This window comes from Callorhinchus milii, unplaced genomic scaffold, assembly GCF_018977255.1.
Source record: "Callorhinchus milii isolate IMCB2004 unplaced genomic scaffold, IMCB_Cmil_1.0 Scaffold3, whole genome shotgun sequence".
NCBI classification, from domain to species: Eukaryota; Metazoa; Chordata; class Chondrichthyes; order Chimaeriformes; family Callorhinchidae; genus Callorhinchus; species Callorhinchus milii.
Genome location: NW_024704744.1, coordinates 68,745,656 through 68,767,700, shown reverse-complemented (window position 1 = coordinate 68,767,700; position 22,045 = coordinate 68,745,656). Strand labels below are relative to the sequence as shown.

Here is a 22,045-nt window from a genome sequence, read left to right as displayed (position 1 = left end):
ATTTTCTGTTCTTTTACTGAAGCTGAAGATTACACTAAAATTGGAGGAATTTCAAACCACAGATTACTTTATTCACGGCACATTCAGAATTTAAACATGTGGATATATTTATTTGGTGTAAAAATGCTATTATAGACCACAGAGGATTAAAGTGTCTTTGTAGAAACTTAAAATACATATCTATATATAAACAACCAATATTCATAGTTTAAAATTTTCTTCACTGAATAATAAACATTTTAATATCCTTCTAAATTTCACAAAATTAACATACCTGTACATATTCTCTAAACTTATTTTTCCAGTTTCAACAAAAAACAGTAATGTCTATACATCGCCGTTATGTCACAATATAGTGTCAGGCGGATCCAGTGCCCTGTCAAAAATCTGTACCATGTTGAAAAAGTTTATGTATTTCTCCAGCACTTTACAATAAATCCTTAAATATAAAAAGAATTCTTAATACTCCACAGAAGATGTTGGGTCATTCAAGTTTTTCCTTTCTAGTTTTATTTCACCTTCATAGATTCTCTGTGTGCACCCCCCACCCACCATGCTTTTCCCATCAACCAAGAAGGGGAACAATCCTAGGACTTTCCTGATGTCACATTGTAACTTGCCTCCAAAATGTGGCTGGAATTATCGTTCAATTTTTTTCCCTAAAGTAAGCACCTGGCCTTTGTTAAGGACCTCCAGACAATTCAGATCAGGAATGCACTTTAGTGTGTGGAAATTACAGATTTAAAACCTGCATCCTTCAACAGCAATGCAATTGTAATGTGTAAACAAAATCAAAGGCACATTTAAGCATTCAAAGCAACCATTTGACTGTCTTGTAAAAATGTTTGTTTCTCCACAAGTTTTCGAAATAATCCATTGGAATTTGCAAGCAATTCTTTATGTGTGCCGCATTCAATTATCCTGCCCTGGTCAAGAACAGCAACAGCATTTGTGTTCTGAATGGTTGAGAGACGATGCGCAATGATCAGCACTGTTCTCCCTTCCATTAATCGATCCAATGCTTGTTGTACTAAGTACTCATTTTCTGAATCCAGTGCACTAAAGGTGGGATTAAAAATAAACATTAGCACATTTTATAATGAGCTAAACAATAATACTGTGGTTACAATGTGATGAATGTGTCTGAAGCTAGACAAATGTTGGTAAACTCATTCCACAATTATGATTTTGCAATGCTGAAATGGGTTCGACTCCAATATAGCTGTAAATCTTACGAAGTCATTCCACTATCCCCAAAACAACCTCAGGACCACTTTCTGTACCAGGTCTGCACCCAGACTTACCTAGCCCGGTGCCCAGAATTCATAACTAGCTGGACCAGGCATGAAAGTTTTTTAAATTCAGTGGGCCCATGTGTGTGTAGACCCACCCACCCACACCCTGTCCTCGCTGGCCTTCAGTGGCAGGGATATGGACTGACTCAATTCAAATCCTGCGAGCAGAAGATAGCTTATTCACTCTCTCTTGCTTGTGGGACTCAAACAATTACAATGTCGGTACCGGCATTTACTGGCATATTTCGGCCGTGAACAAAGTCAGTAAAGGCAAGTGCTGACATTGTAATTTCCCTTAGCCGGAAATTCCAGCTCACTGGACCAGATCATTCCCCCGCCACTCCCACACCCATTGGTCTGGCTAGCTGAGGATTTAGTGTACATTGAAAAATACTCATCTTAGCCAGAGCTGATTTAATTGCACATTTCACACAATGTTATTTCAGTTGATTTTCATATTACTGGAAGGCTTTTGATTTACGTCGATAAAGAAAATGTTTGCATCAATGACTATCAACAATAACAACTTTCATTAATATAGCACTTCTCACACAGGGTAGCGGCCCAGAGTACTATCAAATGTATCTGAGTCCGAAGCATCTTAATTTCAGAGCCAAGTTTATAAAGGCTTCAGTGTCCTACCTGGTTGCTTCATCCAATAGCAGAATTTTGGGGTTCTAAATGGCAGAGAAAGAAATGTTACATTAAGAATTTATCTTTTATTTATAAGTTTTAAATATGCTTTGAAAAATAATTAGGTGCTTAGTAGCCTTGAATAATTCTTGATTTCTGACATTTCCTTTTTGAAAATATACAATGACCATCAGAATGAGTTACTTCCAAAATATTTGAAAGTCAGGCTGGCTCACTTGGTAGAACTTTAAACTATCAGTCAGAAGCTTGAGGGTTCAAGCACCATGTCAAGACAGTCTGTGTTGATACTCCAAGACAATGCTGAGAGTGCAATCCTTTGGACGAGACGTTAAACTGAGATCCTGTCAACCTGTTCAGGTGGACGTTACAGATCTCTACTAAAGAGAAGGAAGTTTCTCCCAGTATCCTGGCCAACAATTCTCCAAATTAAATTGGTCATTCACTTATGGCTATTTGTAGGACATTGTTGTGCACAAATTGGTTCCTGCGTTTACCCACAAAATACGGTGACAATACATTACAGTAAATTCTGTGAAGCACTTTGAATTACATGAAATACATGAAAATTAGGGTATAGAGTAATTTAAGTTGATTACTATTTTGTAATTTGAAATCTCCCAATAGTTTGCTAAATAAGATATTTGTTATCTTTAGTATAGTATTAACAAGGTGCCAAAGAGTTTGATAGTTTAGAAACAAACAGGATAAAGAATTATTCACACAATTACGGTAAATCCATTTCACACCAATTTGTAGTTGGGATGAAGAACTGTTTGAATGTGAAATTCTACCTTCCGGGTCAAAGCATCTCAAATTTATTTTTAAAATCATTATTAACTTTTTAGTGTTTGCTTGCAGAGATACACAGTGAGCATGCCATCAAGCTTTCTCTTGGTTTAGCATTGGTAAAGACCTTCTGCAAATTGCAGTTTAAACACTTTTTTAAAAAATGAAACTACAATTTGTTTTAATCTCATTAAAATGCACTGACTAGCCAACAAAATGGTATAAAAATATTAAATGAGCTGTATTGAAACATTTTATTTATTGACATGTTTCTTTGATTATTTCTGTAATACATTTTGCACAGTAAAAAATTACATTTCAGATGTTTAAAATTCTACCTACTACCTTCAGTCATGCTCTCCACTAAAACCACTAAGGAAAGTCCTTCAAAATATTAATTCACCAGCTATCAACAGTCTTACCTTCAACAGAGCCCGGGCAATAGCAATCCGCTGCTTTTGGCCACCTGACAAGGAAACAAAATTAGCAAAAGCTCAAATTGAAATAACTTTCTATTGTAACTTTTTAAAGTAGTTTCATCCACAAATTCTTGCAACAATAATTTCAATTGCAAGCTTTATAGTCTACCTGAAAGTAAAACGCCTTTCTCCCCAACAACAGTTTCAAATCCCTCAGGAAAGCTTTCGATGAAGTTGAAAGCATTGGCTATTTTGGCAGCATTTTCAATGTCTTTCATAGATAGCTGGGAGGGATCAACTGCACCATATGCAATGTTTTCAGCAATGGAACAAGAGAACAAAACCGGCTCCTAATAAGGCAATAAAAAAAATCCATTGAACAATTATCAACATAATCTGAATAATAAAACTGTGTCTATGTTGTACATACCTGGCTCACTGTACCAATGTTTTTCCTTAACCAGTACGGATTCAATATTCTGGTATCATGATCATCAAGAGTAATGGCACCTGAAACAAAAGCAAAATAAAAATCAAAGCTTTTGAAATTATTAAAATCTCAATATTTTAGCAGACAGTAATTCTTCTATCTGGGTGCACTTTTATGAATTATATTTATGGATTGTTACAGTGTTGCAGTTATAGGTAGCTGTTTACAGGATATTGCTGTGCCCAAATCACTTGCTGGTTTTGCCAACAAAATAGTCACTACATTTTACAGTGCTGTGAAGTGTATTGAGACAGCCTTCCAACGTAAAAGGCACTATATCAAATGCAAGGACCATTATTTTATAATATTTGTCAAATGGTGGTATTTGAAAGTAAATCACTAATCTTATTGTTTAGATTTTTAAAATGTGTGCTAATATATACTGAACATCAATTGTTTGATTGCATGGTATGTGTTATAATATAACGTACCTGAAGTAGGATCATATAATCGTAGTAACAGAGACACCAATGTAGATTTCCCTGAGCCACTGGGTCCCACAACTGCCATTATAGAACCCGCTGGAATAGACAAGTCTAGTCCTTGAAAGATTGGCGATTCCTTACGGGTTGGATATGCAAAATGGACACCGAGGAATTTGATAGCTCCCTTAAACTGATCAGACTGCAAAACTATACCCTCTAAAACAAAACAAAAGTAGACATTAATTATAACCTATAGACTCAATTCAGATAAATCATTTCAATTAGATAGAGGTTGTAGAGTACATAATGTTCTTCTCTTCTCATATCCCACTTGTCAATACATACTTTCCCACCTTAGGAAGGACAGGAGCAGAGCCATGCATTTCTACATAACCACCACTAATAGTACTCTATGACTCATATAGATGAAATTTGATAGGCAGGGAAGATGCTCTTAATCTACCCTAGAATGAAACATCTCACATTTTCTCCATGTAGTTTTCTTGTTGAAGAACAAGCTACACAAATGTAAAAGTAAAGTAGTAAAGTGTATTCTCTTGTAGTGAAGCTTGTGATTTTGTCCTCAATTCTCCTTAGTAAGTGGGGGTGAGGGGGAATAGAAAGGGAGGTAAACAAGATTTCCTTGGAGCTGAACTGGCTTCAAGGTGAGCTCCTGTTAACCACGCAAGCCAAAGCCCTATCGGGTAGGATGGTCCTAACTGTACAAGGAGTTGGAGAGCTTGCAAGACAGCACTTTCAATGGCACGATATGCAGTTTTAACTGGTTAAACTCCAGCAGTACCTCAACACACACACAGATCCCCAAGTCTCGCCTCTTGCCAACCTGCACCTAATACTCTCCAGAATTAGGTAAGCAGGATGCATCCCTTCAGGGAGTGTGTGCATTCTATTCCAATATTTGAGAATTTCCATATGTAGGTGGGATGCATGGAACTAAAGTTTGGTTTGGATACTCTTAAGCCTGATGATGGGGTTCCACATGGTGTCAGCTGACTAAAAAAATGTAGTACTCAAAAGGAAATACTGGTATGCTGCCAAGCTTCCCTTGAAGAATGAATTAATATAAAACAGGATAAGGAAATACCCAAATCCAGAAGTCTCCTACAATTAGTTTCGGAGTTGTATTGTGAAAGTTCTGAGAGCAACCTACTTACACTGTATTGCGAAACGCGAGTGGCCCAGAAGACCAAAGAGAGAAAAAAAGAATTAGAATGATCCATACACATCTTAGATTTCAACATATATTTTGCTTTCAATTTTTAGCCTGTGTTGTTTCTAACAGTTCTTGCTGCATGAAAGACTTCTAAATGCACTTCTTGACTATGATGGAATGAATTACAGTTAAACAGTTAAGTTTGTCTTTTGCAACTTCCCCCATAACTGTTCCTTGTTCAAAGCATCAGATAAGTAACATCAATAAACTGTGTGGGGAAAAAAAGCAAAGTACTATAGATGCTGGGAATCTGGTATAAACACAGAAGTTGCTGGGAACACAGAGCAGGTCAGGCAGCATCCATGGAGAGAGGAAAATTAGTTAACGTTTAAGGCTAATTCTGACGAAAGGTCATTGACCTGCGACGTTAATTCATTTTCCTCTCTCCATGGATGGTGCCTGACCTCCTGTGTGTTCCCAGCGACTTCTGTGTTTATAAATGAACTGTGTGACTGACCATTAAGTGGCATCGCTGGCTTCCTGTCAAGCAGTTCCCACAGCCGATCTCCAGCTCCTAGACCTTTCATTAACGTGGAGTAGAAAGAGCTTAGACCTGACAAAGTAAACAAAATACATTTATAATGCACAATTCTTGTGTAAAACAAACACCAAAGAGGTGGAACCCAAGTTGAAAAAGCAAAGAGAACATCTAACCAGTATAAACGGCAAAGTAATGACAATACCAATATAGTAAAACTACAACCAGAGTTCAAGTTCCACCCTAGACTGACTGGAGATCACCTAACTAGCCTCATTGACTCTCTACCCCTGCCTCGCTCCCTCCCTTCTCTCCCCTCACCCTGACCATTTCCCCCCTGCTCGGGTCCCGACCCAACTGTCCAGCGCCTTGGGACATCCTCCCGACGTGAAAGACTCTCTATAAATGAAATCTTGTTGTTGTTGTCATAGCAGAGTCGGAATAGATCTACCTCTTCTCACGTAAGAAGCACTCACCAGTTCCCTGATCCTTGATGATGGATTGCTCAACTCTATACTGTACTTAGTTAGCTGATCTCAGCAGTAGGACCATAACAATTGGTTTAAGTGTTCGTAGGTTAGAAGGGTGGCCAAGGCCTCCACTCTTTAACCCTGCTGGAATATGTGCAGGTTGGATGAAGACAGATTCGGCTCGATTGTGACCTGCATATGCTTAAATGGCTGGCTAAGTCTGCAGTTAACACTACATCGAAACTAACCAATTGAGTGTGGTACTGATTGTAGCTGGTGTTAGTGAAACCATCCCATATGCCAGTACCCTGATTCCGGAGTATACAGAATCATCACATTAATCTAATTGCTTACCAATGATTATAATGGTATCCACATCTGAGCAATTTTTCTCATGAACTGTAAAAATGATTAATTTGGGTCAAAATGCACATAATCCTTGATCAGAGTGTTTCCGATATGTTGATCAAATAACTCAAAGGATATTTCTGTGTTTTTAAAAAAAGAATCCCATCATGTCACTGAAAGAAAGTTTTCTTAGAACGTTTTATACTCAGAGGCTTTTATACTTATGGACTAGAATGATATAAAATGGACTTTAAATCAGTAAATGTACCTGTGATACTTATTCCTACCCAAAAGGCATACATCATGAAAGAGGAGAGTTCTCCTATGGTCATGTGGGCAGTGCTCATCAACAGACCTCCTTTGTATAGCACAGAGAGGATAATAAGGTTTCCAGTTAATCCAGTCTGCAAGGGAAAATAGTTGACTTGAGTTTAATAAGACCATGGTACAACGATTTCCTACTCAGATTATTTACACCCAACTGGTCCATTTAACCCTGCAAGATAAAACGGGCCAGGTGATCCTAGATGGACCAGCAGTAAGCAAGAGGTTTTAGCTGGTCAAATTCCAGCAATGCACACTCTAAGATGCCCAAACTAAATCTTGGTTCCTTGCTATCCTTTGCCTAAACACCTGGGATTAGGCAAGCAGCGTGCATCCCTCCAGGGAGAGTGCACCAACCATAACATTTAAAAGGAAACCAAAAACAGTAAATTCCTGATAACTCGCCACTCCAAAAGAACTCAGTAACTATTCTGACCTAGCAATTACAACAGAAGCTATATTAAAACAACCCACCTCCTCCACCCTTGAATATAAAAACACAGGCGATATTATCTGTTTAGGAGTAAACATTCTTAACTTCACAGTGACTGTTGGCATGCAGTTTTCAGCTATTTATGAGGGGTGCCAAAATTCAATGGAAGATGCCCTTTTGTCCGCAGCTATAGAATAATTTAATATTGTACTTACAGCTCCAAAAAATACTGCCAGTGCCACTGCTTCTTTTCTGGCCAGTTGCACTACATAATCGATCTTTTCAGTGTACTTCTCTAATTCAACATTTTCTTTGCCAAAAGCTCGGACGGTCCTTATGTTTCCAATGCGTTCTTCAGCAAGCTACAGAAGAAAATATTCAGCATTACTGAGTGCTTGGATCTCTCAACAACAACAACTTCCATTTATATAGGACCCTTATATAGTATAATAATAATCCTTGCATTTGATATAGTGTTTTTTACATCTTCTAGACGTCTCAAAGCGCTTCACAGAATATACTGTAAAGTGAATTGACTGTATGTTACTATTACCAATGATAGTACGCGGCAGCCAATTGCTCAAGCAGTGTCCTACAAACAGTCATGGATTGAAGTGACCAATTTATTATTTTTTTTCTTGAGGGATTATTATCAAGTGTGTGGTGTAAGGAAACTTGCCCAAGGTTTTGCCCTGCAGGGAATCAAACCCAAGTCTCTCGCTTGTGAGGTGAGTGCTCTAACCACTGAGTTACAGCCCTTCATGTGGGGTAGTGTCCTGGAGGCTTAACAGTGGCGGAGGCTGATACCACGCCATGGGGAGAAGGCAGGAGGAGGTGACCCTAAGCACAATCAAAAAGGAAGGTCTTTAGGTGGGATTTGAAAGTGGGGAGAGGGGGCAAGGCGGAGGGATTGAGGGAGAGAGTTCCAGAGTTTCGGGCTAGTGGCTGAAGGCACGGCCAGCGATGGTGGAGGGGACAAAGGACAAACAAGAAGCTGGAGCTGGCCAAGCAGAGGTATTTGGTGGAGCAGTAAGCAAATCGGATAGGTAGGGAGGTGCAAGGGCATGAGGACATGAAAATGAGTGAGAGGATCATGAAATCGATTTGTTCAGTAATTGGGAGGCAGTGGCGCCTGGCAAGGATTGGTGTGATGGGGGTATGGAGTTTTGTGCGGGAGAGAATCCAGGCGGCGGAGTTCTGAACTAAGTGACACACGATAAACCATCATCGAGATCAGGATTGTCCCAACTCCTAATCTCGGTTGACCTTAGTGTATTAAATCTGATGTCTACTAAATACTCTACACATCTTTAGTTTAGCTGGAAGAGCACTTGCTATAAGTTACCTGTGTTGCACCTGCTAGTGAATTCTGTGTCAGTTTAGTCAGCTTGCGAATGTATCTGCCATAAAACACACTGAAGAGAGCCAAAGGAGGCACAATACCAAGGACAAACATGGCGAGTTGTGGAGATACGTAGAACTGTTAAAACAACAAAAAAAAACAAGAATTTTGGAACCAAAAAGCATTTTTGAATTGTATACTTTGAATTTGATTTACAGAATTGACTTCCAATGTACAACAACATCTTGCATTTAAATGGCATCTTTTACATAAAATTGAAAGTCACAGAGCGCTTTACAAAATATAATTAATTAGAAAATAAAGACTGCTATTAAATAGGTAAACATGGAAGTTAATCTGCACTAGAAATATCCCATTAACAATCGGATAAATAGGATTTATTACAAATTATATTGTGTAAAAGGCTAAATGTGGTCAAGTTTTATTTATGGATTTGTGGATCACATGGGTTTTCTAAGCATTGTTCTGTACACATGCTGTAGATGTCAGTAAGAAATATGTTGCTGAACATTTTCCCAGTAGTAAGAGTCTCAATGACAGTAAATTTGCAAAGAAAACATTTTAAAGTTAGCAGAGAATAATTATCAGCATAATAACGATTCTTGCATTTGATTTTTTAATTTTTTTAAATCTTTATTTCCCACCCATTTAATTTTTTCCCCTTCTTCCTCATGTTCCTGTAGCCAAGGAGACAGGCAGTCAGTTTCCAGCACATCAACAATGCTACTGTGAATTTGGTATGCAAAGCACCATAGGTGGTCATTCCCCATTGTAGTCTGAAAGAGATCTTATGATTTGAGAAATCACAAAGGTGATCCTACGTCAAAGAACAGACCATTTCACTCTCCTAGTGTCAACATTTATACTCCACGAGTCTCTACCCACTCCTTACTTCCTCCCATATCCTTTGATTTCCTTCTCACTAATGTGTATATCTAGCTTCCCCTTGAATACATCTATGTAGAATTGTTTTTTCGCTATATTGCTTATTACCACTACACCATGTACACTCTTGTATTTTTAATGCGACATTGAAGAGGAATCAGAACTAATAATGAATTAAGTTTTTTAACACATAATCCAAGTCAATCCAAGCACTAATGCAAAATGAGCTTCTGAACATACATATAAGCCAGTACACACCCAGTGTCAACAGTATAAAATAGGAAGTCCCAGCGAAAATATCCACATACAAGACTTGAAAGTTGATCAAAGTAAAACACATATTTTGCATATCCATCGCTGTGGAAGAAAGTTAAATTTAAAACATAACATTGAAGATAAAGCACAGAAAAGGCTGTTGCCCTCAAGTTATTCAAATAAGATTTAATTTGCACAATTATAATAAAATACCTGTGGCAAGCTGCATCATGAGCATTACAAGCCTATTTGAATTTTAAAAAAAGAGACAAATAGGGTTAATAGTGAGGAGTTAAATATTGCAGAAATTTGATAAATATGGGTCATTGTCATTATTTACGTTTATTCTTTTCCCCACTTTACCCACCATCATGCCAACACCAGCTGCTGCTTGAGCTACAGCTCTTAGTCCGTCAGAGAGGTTCACAGTTACTGACCGTCCAAGCAAGTCAGCGTCCGATGAAAGACGGTTTATCAGTTCTCCTGTGCTGGACTTGTCGAAGAATCCAACTTCCTGGCACAGGATGGAGGAAAATAACGATGTCCGTAAACGTTTGATTATTTGTTGTTCTGTAACATACACAAAGGAAAGAAGCAGAATTAAATTTGACGGAAAACAACATATTATTGACTAAAAAACAAATAAATAGACAACAGTACAAAATAGACAATGTAAAAATAAAATGTAACAATACAACAAGATTACATTTGTATAGCGCCTTTCACTTTGGGAGGACGTCCCAAGACGCTGGACAGTGTACAGCAATTTCAGAACCAAGCTTGGGTCGGGGAGGAGAAGGGAGGGGAAGGGGGGTGACCGATGGCATGGTCGAAGAGGAAGATTTTGAGGCGGGACTTGAAGGAGAGTGAACCATACATGTACATACATGTAGTCTTCTAAAAGGGAGTTCATTCAAGAACCTGACTGTACATTTAGCGCAGCTGGCATCAAACACTGAAAGAATGTGAGGCTATGAAACTCCCCGCAATTCTTCCATAATAGATAGCAATCTTTGATACCATTTGAGTCCATTGTGCAAAAGCAGTCTTCAGATATGCAGGTATTTTCTGTGCCTAATGCAGTTTTCAGGTGGTGGAGATTGTTACTGTAGCTTTAACTACTTTTAAAATGTTTTAATATCAGAATAAATGCTAATTAAGCAGCTTTGTGCCACATTGAAACTGGGTTCAAACTATGAAACAGATCAGTCATCTATTTAATCCTGTGCAACACACATTGTAAAGTGAAGTACGCTCACACTAACTATTTAATTGTAAGTACAGTAATTCACTTTTACCATGAAAATTGTATTTTGCTAAGCATCATTTTGTGGTAGGCTATTTGTATGAAACACGTTACATGAAAATAATTGATTAAACAATGAACTTTTTTTGATCAGCTGGATATCTGACATGGATAGAAACACATCACCTGGTTTAAAATGATCAGGCTGGCTGATCCGTTATCAACAGTAATTTAGAGTATTGCAGACCTCCCTTAACCATGAACCGGACTACCCAGTCTGCCACAGGATTGACTCAATTGCAATATTCTATTGTAAGGCATGTAATCTTGGAGTCCTCTGAGCTGCAAAGAAACTCTCCTGAATTCCCATTACCAGCACTCCTCCCCCCCACACTCCTATTGGATAATACGATTGAATTTTCTCCTTGCCCTCATTTTTTACCTGATATATGCATTATGTAGACACGGGCAGTGTTGGCAGCGGCTCCACATAGAAAAACTCCACTCAGCATGGCACACAAAGTGGTCAGAGAACCAGTCAAATCCCCTCCTGTGGTATTCGTGTAAATGAGATCAATAACGTTTCCCAGAAAGAAAGGCGCTGACATGGTTACAATGCTGGAAACACCCAAGAACCCCACAGCAGCTAAAAGAAAGAGAACAATTGCATCAGAATAAGGTACAACTCTTATCCATTACAACTCAGTAAGACAGACCCTCTGGTCAACTGAGATAAGGAATGGAGTAATGGCCAACCTACATATTGGGCATTTACATGGACCTCTGAGGGGAGTCGATTCCCAGGACACAGTGGATCTACTTCATTTATTTAACAATGCAACAGTTAAGTGGGCAATAACCACATGATGAAGTTTATGATACAGTAACATTTAGATAAAAAGTTAGCCAAGTACAAAGTTCTATTGCATCAGTCAATTATACAATAAATATAGGTCAGGTAGAGGTAGCCAGGGCAATAGAACTCCCAGATTTTTCAGAATAGCATCATCTGAATCATGACAGCAGGTATAAAGAATCCTGATTTAATTTGTAATCTAAAGTATGATCCCTAGAATTGCATTGATGGTCTCCCTTGATCATGGTGTCCTGTGTAGCTTAGTAGTTGGAGCACTCATCTCACAAGCGAGAAGATCCGAGTTCGATTCTCGGGCAGGGCTGAACGTTGGGCAAGTTTCCTTACTCCAAACGCTTCTGTTTACCTTGCAGTAATTAGGAACCCAGCCATAGAGGGCTTTGTAGGTGAGGACCAGGATCTTGAACTGGATCCTCTGAAGGATAGGGAGCCAGTGGAGTCGGGTGAGAGTGGGGGAGATAGGATCAAGGAGTTTGGTGCGGGAGAGGACACGGGCTGCAGAGTTCTGGAATATCTGCAGCCTGTGGAGGGAGAAGTTGGGAAGGCCGACAAGCAGGACGTTTGCATAGTCGAGCCTGGAGGTGATGAAGGCAGGAGCAAGAGTTTCAATGGCCTGAGGGGTGAGGCAGTGGCGGAGTCGGGCGATGTTACTGAGGTGAGGGAAAGCAGAGTGGGTCATGGCTTGGATGTGGGGAAGAAAAGACAGTTGAGGGTCGAACAAGACACCCAGGTTCCTGACTGGCTTGGTGAGTTGTAGTGAGCAACCATGGAGGTTGATGCTGCCAGAGCCTGAGGTGCTGAGGCGCTGGTGTGAGCCAATCAGGAGGGCCTCAGTCTTGTTCACATTCAACTGTAGGAAATCTGCTCTCATCCAAAACTTGATGTCCGACAGACAGTCTGTCAGGACAGCAGTGGTCCTGGAGTTGAGGGTGGAGGCAGAAAGATAGAGTTGGGTGTCATCCGCATACATTTGGAAGTTGACCCCATGTCTGCGGATGATGTCACCAAGGGGGAGCATATAGATATTAAAGAGGAGAGGGCCAAGGACAGAGCCCTGGGGGACACCAGGCGTGACAGTGCGAGGGCTGGAGGAGAAACCGTTAAGAGGCAACGGTGGAGACGGTGAGAGAGATAGGAATCAAACCAGGCAAGGGCAGGTCCATGGAGAGGCGGTGTATGAGGATGGAGTGGTCGACAGTGTCGAAGGCGGCAGAGAGGTCAAGTATGACAAGGAGGCAGAGAGAGCCCTGATCACAGATGTTCAGAATGTCATTAGTGACTTTGACCGGGGCTGTTTCCGTGCTGTGGGCAGCGCGGAAGCCGGATTGGAGGGGTTCCAAGAGGGAATGGCGAGAGAGAAAGGAGCAGAGCTGGGACACGACAACTTGTTCCAGGACCTTGGAGAGGAATGAGAGGTTAGAGATGGGGCGGTAGCTGGAGAAGAGGGATGGATCCAGGGAAGGATGCCAAGACTGGGAATTCAGTCAAGTAGGTGATCAAACTTGCATCTCACCAGTACACGACAGATTCAATAATTATTTTAAAGCATGAGTTCATATTGTGCAAATCTATGCTACAGGGTATCGTCATTGACTTGTGCAACAGCATTATGGGGTAAACATTGAATTGTTACTGGTCTGACAATGCAATGTTATGAGCAAAGAATAAACATTGATTTATATAGATCAAAAACAGCAGTGATCCCCTGGGGGATACCACTGCAACCTTCCCTCCAGTCAGAAATACAACTTCAACAAGAAAACTCTTATCAGGTTTGTTAGACATGATTTTCCTTTAACAAATCCGGGTTGGCTGTTTATTAACCCATATTTTTCTAAGTAAAATCTATTAAACTCTGGCTAACCCGGGCCACCAATGAAACACCATTGCTTTTAGTCCAGAAAACAAGGACAAAAATGTGTCAATGTTCTCACCAGTTTACCAGGTCAGCATATTATGGGAGAAAGCAAATTAAGGTAGTAAAAACATAAAGAATGGGATGGGAAAGTGGGATTAATAAAAAGCGGGACTTAAAAAAACTGTGGTACAAACACAATGCGGCAGGCCACATGGCTTTGTTCCACACTGAAAATATCTACGCTTCTATAAGATCTCTACAGAGGCTGGGCTCTCCACAGCAAATATTTAAAAGAAGTATGGTGCACAAGTTTAAATGGCGGCACTTTCACTGTTCCAATGAAAGTTGTGATTGCCATGCCTCCACAAGTTTTCTTGTAATTATTAAAAATAAATAATAATCCTTGCATTTGACATACAGTTGAGAGAACAAGAGCAAACTCGTTTTCTCAATTGTATATCAAATGCAAGGATTATTACGTAAATTCCGTAGAGAGGAGGGCTATAACGCCAGAGGGACACAAACATGGAACTGGGAGAAAAGAGAAAAACAAGGGGAGATTAATTTGTTACTTTCATGGGCCACTGAAAAATATAGTATGGGCTCTACAAAAATACTGTAAAGTTTCACACACAAAGTATAGAGTCAGTTCACTTTACAGGATTATTATCAATGATTATCCTTCTGTGAAGCGCTTTGAGACGACTCGAAGATGTGATAAGGTCCTACATCAAATGCAAGGATTATTATTATGACATTATAGACAGGAACTACTTATTCACTCTCTGCTTGGAATCTTTGAAAAATTAAGCAATACCGGACCATCACACAGTGTAATCCACCACTATTCAGGGAGGGGGGGGGGGGGAGAAACTGTTCATTGGCCTCCCACTGACGGTGCGATTCTGAATGATTGAAGAGAGTGGACAACATTTTTTTTCTGGTTGTAAAAGTTCAGAATCAGCATCAAGAAACGGGACGAGATCGAGGAGAGAGTGCACGCTATCAGTACGGTTGCAGATGTGAGACGTTTTCACACTGGAACTGGGATCCAATCACCCCAAACTGTTGAGGCATTCCGTGAATTTTTGTTTGGAATAGGTGTGTCCACAACGAACAATCTACGGAGCAGGTCTGGTTGTGTTGCAAATCTATGATGGGCGCATCACCATTCCTCCTCTACTGATAACAATTTTTTTTTTTTTTTTGGCAAAGGGGCCAACGCTGCAGCGACTTGGGTGTTTTTCCATCCCCCGCATTTTTCTTCTTCTGCCCCAACCACCGCCGCATCCAGGTCCCAAACTGCAACTTTTGAAAAGTCACCGGGAAAACGAACGACACCCGTGTCAGTGGAAACGCATTGGCGGGCAGAGCCGAGGGGCATTTTTAGTAACTTCACACGCAGATTCTTTTGATTAAAAGTATTTTTTGGGACAAGCTCTCAGCCTCTGGACTGAGAGGTGGGGGTGGTGGGGGGGTGGGGGGAGAGAGAGAGAGTGAGAGAGAGAGTGAGAGAAAAGGGAGTAACCCTGACCAGACACAGACACTGACTGGACTCGCAGTCGACTCTTACATCTGTTGGGGATGTAAACCAACAGTTCGAACGCTCGCCTTCGCCGAAAGGGAACAAGAAGCGGGAGAGGAGCGCGGACGGAAAGGACCGGAGAAAGCCAACCTCGGCCGCCGCCGCAGCAGCAACAACAACAACGACAACACCAACACCAACAACAATAATAATAATCATTGATAATAATCCTCGGATTTGACACAGCGCCGTCTCAAAAGTGCTTCACAGGGACACGCCGTAAAGTGAAGTGACTGTGTTTTTTTTCCTGGTTGGGGGGGGGGGGAAGCAATGAAAGCTTTACCTGCCAGAGGCCACCTCTCGGGGTAAGCCAGTGTGAGGAGCCTCCGGGCACCGGCGGGGGCGGGAGCGGGGCTGGAGGTCACCCTCGTCCGGTCACCTTCTTCGGCGTCGTCCCGTCGCTGCCCGGGGCCGGGGGGGAAGCCGCCTCCGCCGGGCTGGAGGGTGGGAGTCCGGCCGCTGACCGAGGCCGGGCCCGCGGGGCCGGTGTGGCGGCGCAGGCCGGTGGCGGGCAGCTCCCGGCGGGGCCGGTTGCCATGACCACGGCGGCCGAGCTCAGGCCCCGCGGCCGCGGCCGAGCCCGAGCCCGGGCCCGGGCCCGCGGCCGCCCAGCCGGCGAGGAGGCGGGCGGGCAGCGAGCAGCGCCGGGCACACAGCAAACTCCGCTCCGCCCGGCAGCCGCTCAGCAGCAGGCGATAGGCCATGTCTCCGGGTGAGGGGTGTTGGCGGAGGGGGAGAGAGAGAGAGAGAGAGAGAGGGCGGGGGAGGGGGGGTCCAGCCGGGAGAGAAGCCACAGGAGGGGCTCTCAGTGACCCGGGATCATCCCTCAAGCCCCGGCCTCGGCTCAGTCAAGTGGCTTCAGCTCCGTCACGTCCAGTGAGACAGGATCATCCCCTCCACCGCGTCTGCCAACACCGACTCACTCACTCACTCACTCACTCACTCTCTCACTCGCTCTCTGACTCTCTCTCACTCACTCACTGACTCGCTCTCTCACTCACTGACTCTCACTCTCACTCACTCACTGACTCTCTCACTCACTCACTGACTCTCTCACTCACTCACTCACTCTCACTCACTGACTCGCTCTCTGACTCACTCACTGACTGACTCTCTCACTGACTGACTCTCACTCTCACTCACTCACTGACTCTCACTCTCACTCACTCACTGACTCTCTCACTCACTGACTCTCTCACTCACTCACTCTCACTCACTGACTCGCTCTCTGACTCTCACTCACCGACTGACTCTCTCACTGACTGACTGACTCACTCTCACTCACTCTCACTCACTCACTGACTGACTCTCACTGACTGACTCTCTCTCACTCACTGACTCTCTCTCACTCACTGACTGACTCTCTCTCACTCACACTCTCTCTAACTGACTGACTCACTCACTGACTGACTCTCACTCTCTCTCACTGACTCTCTCTCTCACTCACTGACTCTCTCACTCACACTCTCTCTCACTGACTGACTCTCACTCACTCTCTCTCTCTCTCTCTCACTGACTGATTGACTCACTCACTTCCCTGTCATTTGCCTCTTTGCAATAATCTTAATTTTAGTGCAATTTGTAATTTGTGAAACGCCCTCAACGTCATTCATTCATTCATTTATCCCTCCTCCTCTCCCTCCCTCCCTCTCTCCCTCTCCAATAACACTGCACAATCCTCTAATACACAAGATGTCTCTCTATCTCTCTCTCTCTCTCTCTGTCTTTCCTCTCTCGCCCCTCCTCACTCCGTCTCCAACAGCCGCTCTTCGGTGGCAGCTGCTGAGAACGTGGCTGTTGTTTGCGGGCTGTTTGCGGGCTGCTTGCTCTTCTGCAAACGGCCGATCAGAGCCCCCGCCACTGGTCCCTGTCCCACAACCAGGGTTAATCATAAAGCCTTTATAATGTCATTAAAGTGACTGAGTGGGTTTGCTCAACACGACCCCGAAACAACAACAACAACCAACCAACCACAACTTGTCGTATATTCTCCACCTCCCGAGTATTGCGACGTTGTGGACTGTTTGCCTTTATTTTAGGTGAAATAACTTAACAGCAGAACGGAGGGCGGGGGGTGGGGGGGGGGACTGCTACAATCTGTTCAGATCCAGGGAAGAAGCAATGGTGTGCAACACGTACATAAATGCTAAGCGTGTGGGTGTGTGAGTACGAATTTTGCAAGTTGTTGTTGCTGCCTCCAGAGAAAGTTCCCAGATCATCCTCTTTGATCTTCTCTGGAGCCTCCCCAACACGTCAATCCCATTTTGAATGAATGATGTGTCCAACTGCACGTTTGAAAGCGGATTAACCAGTGATCTAACACAGGGTTAAAATAATAATAATAATAATAATCCTTGCATTTGATATAGCGCTTTTCACGTCGGGAGGACGTCCCAAAGCGCTTCACAGAACACACTGTAAAGTGAATTGACTGTATATTTGTGGGCGAACGCGGCAGCCAATTGCGCACAGCAGTGCCCCACAAACAGTCGTAGATTGAAAATGACCAATTTATTATTGTTTTTGGTTTTGGAGGGATTATTATTAGGCGTGTGGAGTAAGGAAACTTGCCCAAGGTTTTGCCCTGCCTGGAATTGACCTCAGGTCTCTCACTTGCGAGTGCTCTAACCACTGAGCTACAGGGCTTATTTCAAGTCAAAGGCAGGTGCTCTCGACATGCACAGAACTGGTTTCTGATTTTCTTTTGTTTTGCTGTGTAAAACAAGCATCAAACCTCTTTTGATGCTTATCTGGATCTGCAGGTTACAGAAGGGCATTTCCAAAAAGCTTGGAAGGCGATTGCCCAACCTGTTAGCCAGCAAATGAGAGGTTGGCAGCATCATGACAGGGGGCTGGAGAAGGCACTTCAACAGCTGTAGGGTGAGTGGTTACAAGCAGCAGCGCCCACATGCCACAAGGCTGATATTAGTCCTATTTTTGTGGTATCAGATGCTTTCCTTCGAAAGGGAGCAAAAGTGATTTAGGAAATTGACCTTGACTATCCAGGTCAATTCTGTCAGGAACCAATTCAAACATACTTTTCTGCTAAAGCGTTAATATCCAGATAGCACTGTCCCCCCCGACTAGTAACTACTCTAATTGGACTCCCAGGCCATTGCAATAAATAGAGCCACTCCAGGATACATGCAAGTTCTTCCTGTTTATAATAGTCCAGAGCATGATTCCAATAGGAAAATATTCACAATCCTTCAAACACAAGGATATTTAGTTTTAGGTAGAAAATATTTGTATAGCACATCACGTGTCAGTCTGGGAGAGTAATTTAAACCGAAAACACTTGACCATCTGTTCACCTCCTTTAACTAATAACATTGTGATCTTCAGTATATAGTACTGTACAAGGCAAGTGATCAGGCACATACTACAGGAAAGAAATAGTAACTTCAGTAATAGATTAGGGAGGATCATGTATAAACAAAGTATTTAGATTGACTTAAGATTGTTATAGGTGTTTTGGGCATTTTCTTACTTGAACGTTGTATTATTTCTTATTGGCAGAAGAACATGTATTCCATTGGGTTTTTAACTTCTATAATTAGCATGCACCTCCGCGCTACTAAGCCAGTTCAGAATCTTGGCATCTTGTTTGACCCTCAACTATCCTTTATACCCCACATCTGTGCCATGCCCCACTCTGTCTTCCACCACCTCCACAACATTGATCGGCTCAACCAATGCCTCACAACGCAGGCTGCCGAGATCCTCATACGTATATTCAAAACATCCAGGCTCGACTATGCAACTCCTTGCTTGTCAGCATCCCCAACTCCTCCCTGCATAGGCTGCAGATCATCCACAACTCTGCAGCCCGTGTATTCTCCCACACCAGGCTCCGTGACCCTATCCTTGCCCGACTCCACTGGCTTCCCATCACACAGAGGATGCAGTTCAAGATCCTGGTCCTCACTTTCAAAACCCTCCATGGTCTTGCTCCCCCCTACCTCTGCAACCTCCTAACCCCCTACCAACCTGCCTGCTCCCTCCGCTCAGTGGGCTCCAGCCTGCTTCACGTCCCCTGCCTTGCCCGTCCCACCATTGGTGGGTGGGCCTTCAGCCACTCTGCCCCCACCCTCTAGAACTGCATCCTGCAGTCACTCAGCCTCGCCCCTTCCCTTGCCTCCTTCAAGACCCGTCTCAAGACCCTCCTCTTCGACCATTCCTTCTTTCACCCCCCTTCCCCTCCCTTGTCTCCACCCTCCCCAATCCCCAGCTCGGGTCCAAAACACTGATTGTCCAGCTCCTTGGGACGTCCTCCCGATGTGAAAGGCACTATACAAATGTAATTTTGCTGTTGTATAATTACATGTTTTACATCGTCAGGCTCCCTTCACTAACGTTTTCCTCAATCTGTTCAATGTACACACTTGAAGTGGAACCACTGAAGGCAGTTGTCACAGGCAGCATAACCTGAAACAACCTCTTGCCAGAAACATGACATGTCCAACACATCCTTTTTATAGGTTCCCATTTTAGTTCTGACCTACCCAAATGTTCGTTTCATCAAATACCTTTGGTTCACATCACAGTTTCAGTCCACTCACTGTGTAGCAGCTGTTATTGAACCTAATTGTTGGGAGCAATCAGTTAATTTCAGTGACAGTGAAAGCTGTTCCCTCAAAGAACAGAATTTTTTTGAATGCACTAGCCTATATTAATTAGTTTATAATGTATTAACAACTTGCATTTATATATCGTGCCTTTCATGTAGAATAATAATTCAGAACGCTTCACAAGAACAGGGATAAGAGATGATCTTCTAGAAACCTATCAGATTCTTAAGGCTCTTGACAGGGTTGATAGTGTGAGACTGTTTCCCCTGGTCGGGGAATCTAAAACTAGCGGTCATAGTCTCAGGAGTAAAGGTCAGCCCTTTAGAACTGAGTTGAGAAAACATGTATGGAATTATTTACCCCAGAAGGCTGTGGATACTCAATCATTGAACATATTCAAGACTGAGATCGATAGATTTTTAAAAGCTAAAGGGATTAAGGGATATGGGGATAGGGCGGGCAAATAGAATTAGGTTAGAAGGTCAGCCATGATCGTATTAAATGGCAGGGCAGGCTCGAGGGGACAAATGGCCTACTCCTGCTCCTATTCTTGTGTTGTTCTGTAATGCAAATGCAAGGATTATTAAACGTAGGGCAGAGCATCTTACCTCTTTGTTGAGAAATGGTCTGTTGGCCACTGCTTCTGACGGTAAAGATCATCAGATTTAAAGCAAAAATTGGTTGCATTTAGAATTTGGAGTGTCCTTTGGATAGTTTTTTAAAGCAATGTTTTATTTTACCTGATGCTGTAGGTATCAAGATAAGTAACCCCTGAAATAACAAAATGGTTGAAAAACAAAACCTTCAAATACAATCTGCCTATCACACAATGAAATTGCAATGGTTCCATGATACTGTAATATTTCTGTCCAAATGCACGTTCAGTAAAGATGTCCTAACCAGATGCACATTAATGTGGTCAATTGTTTTGGTTGAGATATGACAGATGCTGCTACTGGTGTACAGTATTTGACAATAAGCCTGCCTTAATCATGGATTTACTTCTCCAGTCACTTCACTCATGCAGTAAGTTAAACAATTTCAATCATGGTTATAATGCACAATTTCTCTTCAATGCAACCATATGCAACCACTTCCACAATCACTTCCAGTTAAGGATGTTTGGTCAGGAGCAGTACTTGCACTTCGTTTGTAAGCTTCTGAAATAGAAGCATGTCGCATGAACTCTAAAAGTGGATAAACCAGAAAACACATACAAATAAAAATGCAAAATCATTTTTGAAATGAGAGACCTGCTATAATATAATGATCCTTGCATTTGATATAGTGCCTAATCACGTCTTTGAGACGTCTCAAAACACTTCACAGAATATACTGTAAAGTGAATTGACTGTACATTTTGTGGACGAAACTTGGTATTGACACTGTGCAGAAACACATGGCCTTGCAAAGCAGCATGAAAAAGTTGCCAAACCCTGTGCAAAACTAAGACTTTAATAATGCAAAATCTTAAGATAAATGTATATGGAACTTTTGTCTAGAAATGTAGAGCAGAGCGTATTTCAAAGTTTATTTAATTTGTTAAAGGTTTGTTGTGTATATTGAAGAAGATTTCATGATTTCAAAATGCAAGACCATCCATGCAAGTGGATGTGCTTGAAACATTCAGAATTAACAGCTGGATCAGTGCAACATTTTACAGCCTGAAAGCTCAGTTGATCTGACATTTTGGAGTTTTGTATGAAGTGAACTGAGGAATATATAAATTTCAGGCTAGAACAAATAAATTACATTGTGGAGTTTGAGATCACCTGTTGGCCAGTTGTGTACGTGTTACTTGATCAGCTATTCACCACCAATCCCTGACATGCAAGAACTGGAAAGAAACTTGCATTTTTGTAGCATCTTACCTCAAAACATTTCACAAGAATTACTGACAGGTGCAGCCCATCAAGGTAGCCATTTTTGCCAGCATGGTTCACAAAAGTCAAGAGGTCAATGACTAATTTTATCTTGTGGATTGTTGAGCAGGACAATAGAGGAACTCCCTTTTTTTTGGATAGCATCATGGAATCTTTAATGTCCTTCTGA

The 22,045-nt window shown here is 42.1% G+C and overlaps 1 protein-coding gene across 1 annotated transcript; it reads right to left on the bottom strand.

Moving 5' to 3' along the window:
- Positions 1 to 82: 82 nt before the first annotated feature.
- Positions 83 to 16,126, bottom strand: abcb10 (ATP-binding cassette, sub-family B (MDR/TAP), member 10). The gene is made up of 13 exons (XM_042333126.1): positions 15,706 to 16,126; positions 11,548 to 11,751; positions 10,227 to 10,429; positions 8,702 to 8,836; positions 7,572 to 7,718; positions 6,868 to 7,003; positions 5,761 to 5,856; positions 4,076 to 4,285; positions 3,585 to 3,664; positions 3,324 to 3,504; positions 3,158 to 3,201; positions 1,938 to 1,972; positions 83 to 1,059 (listed from the first exon to the last, which is right to left on the bottom strand). The coding sequence occupies exons 1-13, from the start codon at positions 16,124 to 16,126 to the stop codon at positions 804 to 806; spliced, it is 2,148 nt and encodes a 715-aa protein (XP_042189060.1). The 3' UTR covers positions 83 to 803.
- Positions 16,127 to 22,045: the final 5,919 nt, after the last annotated feature.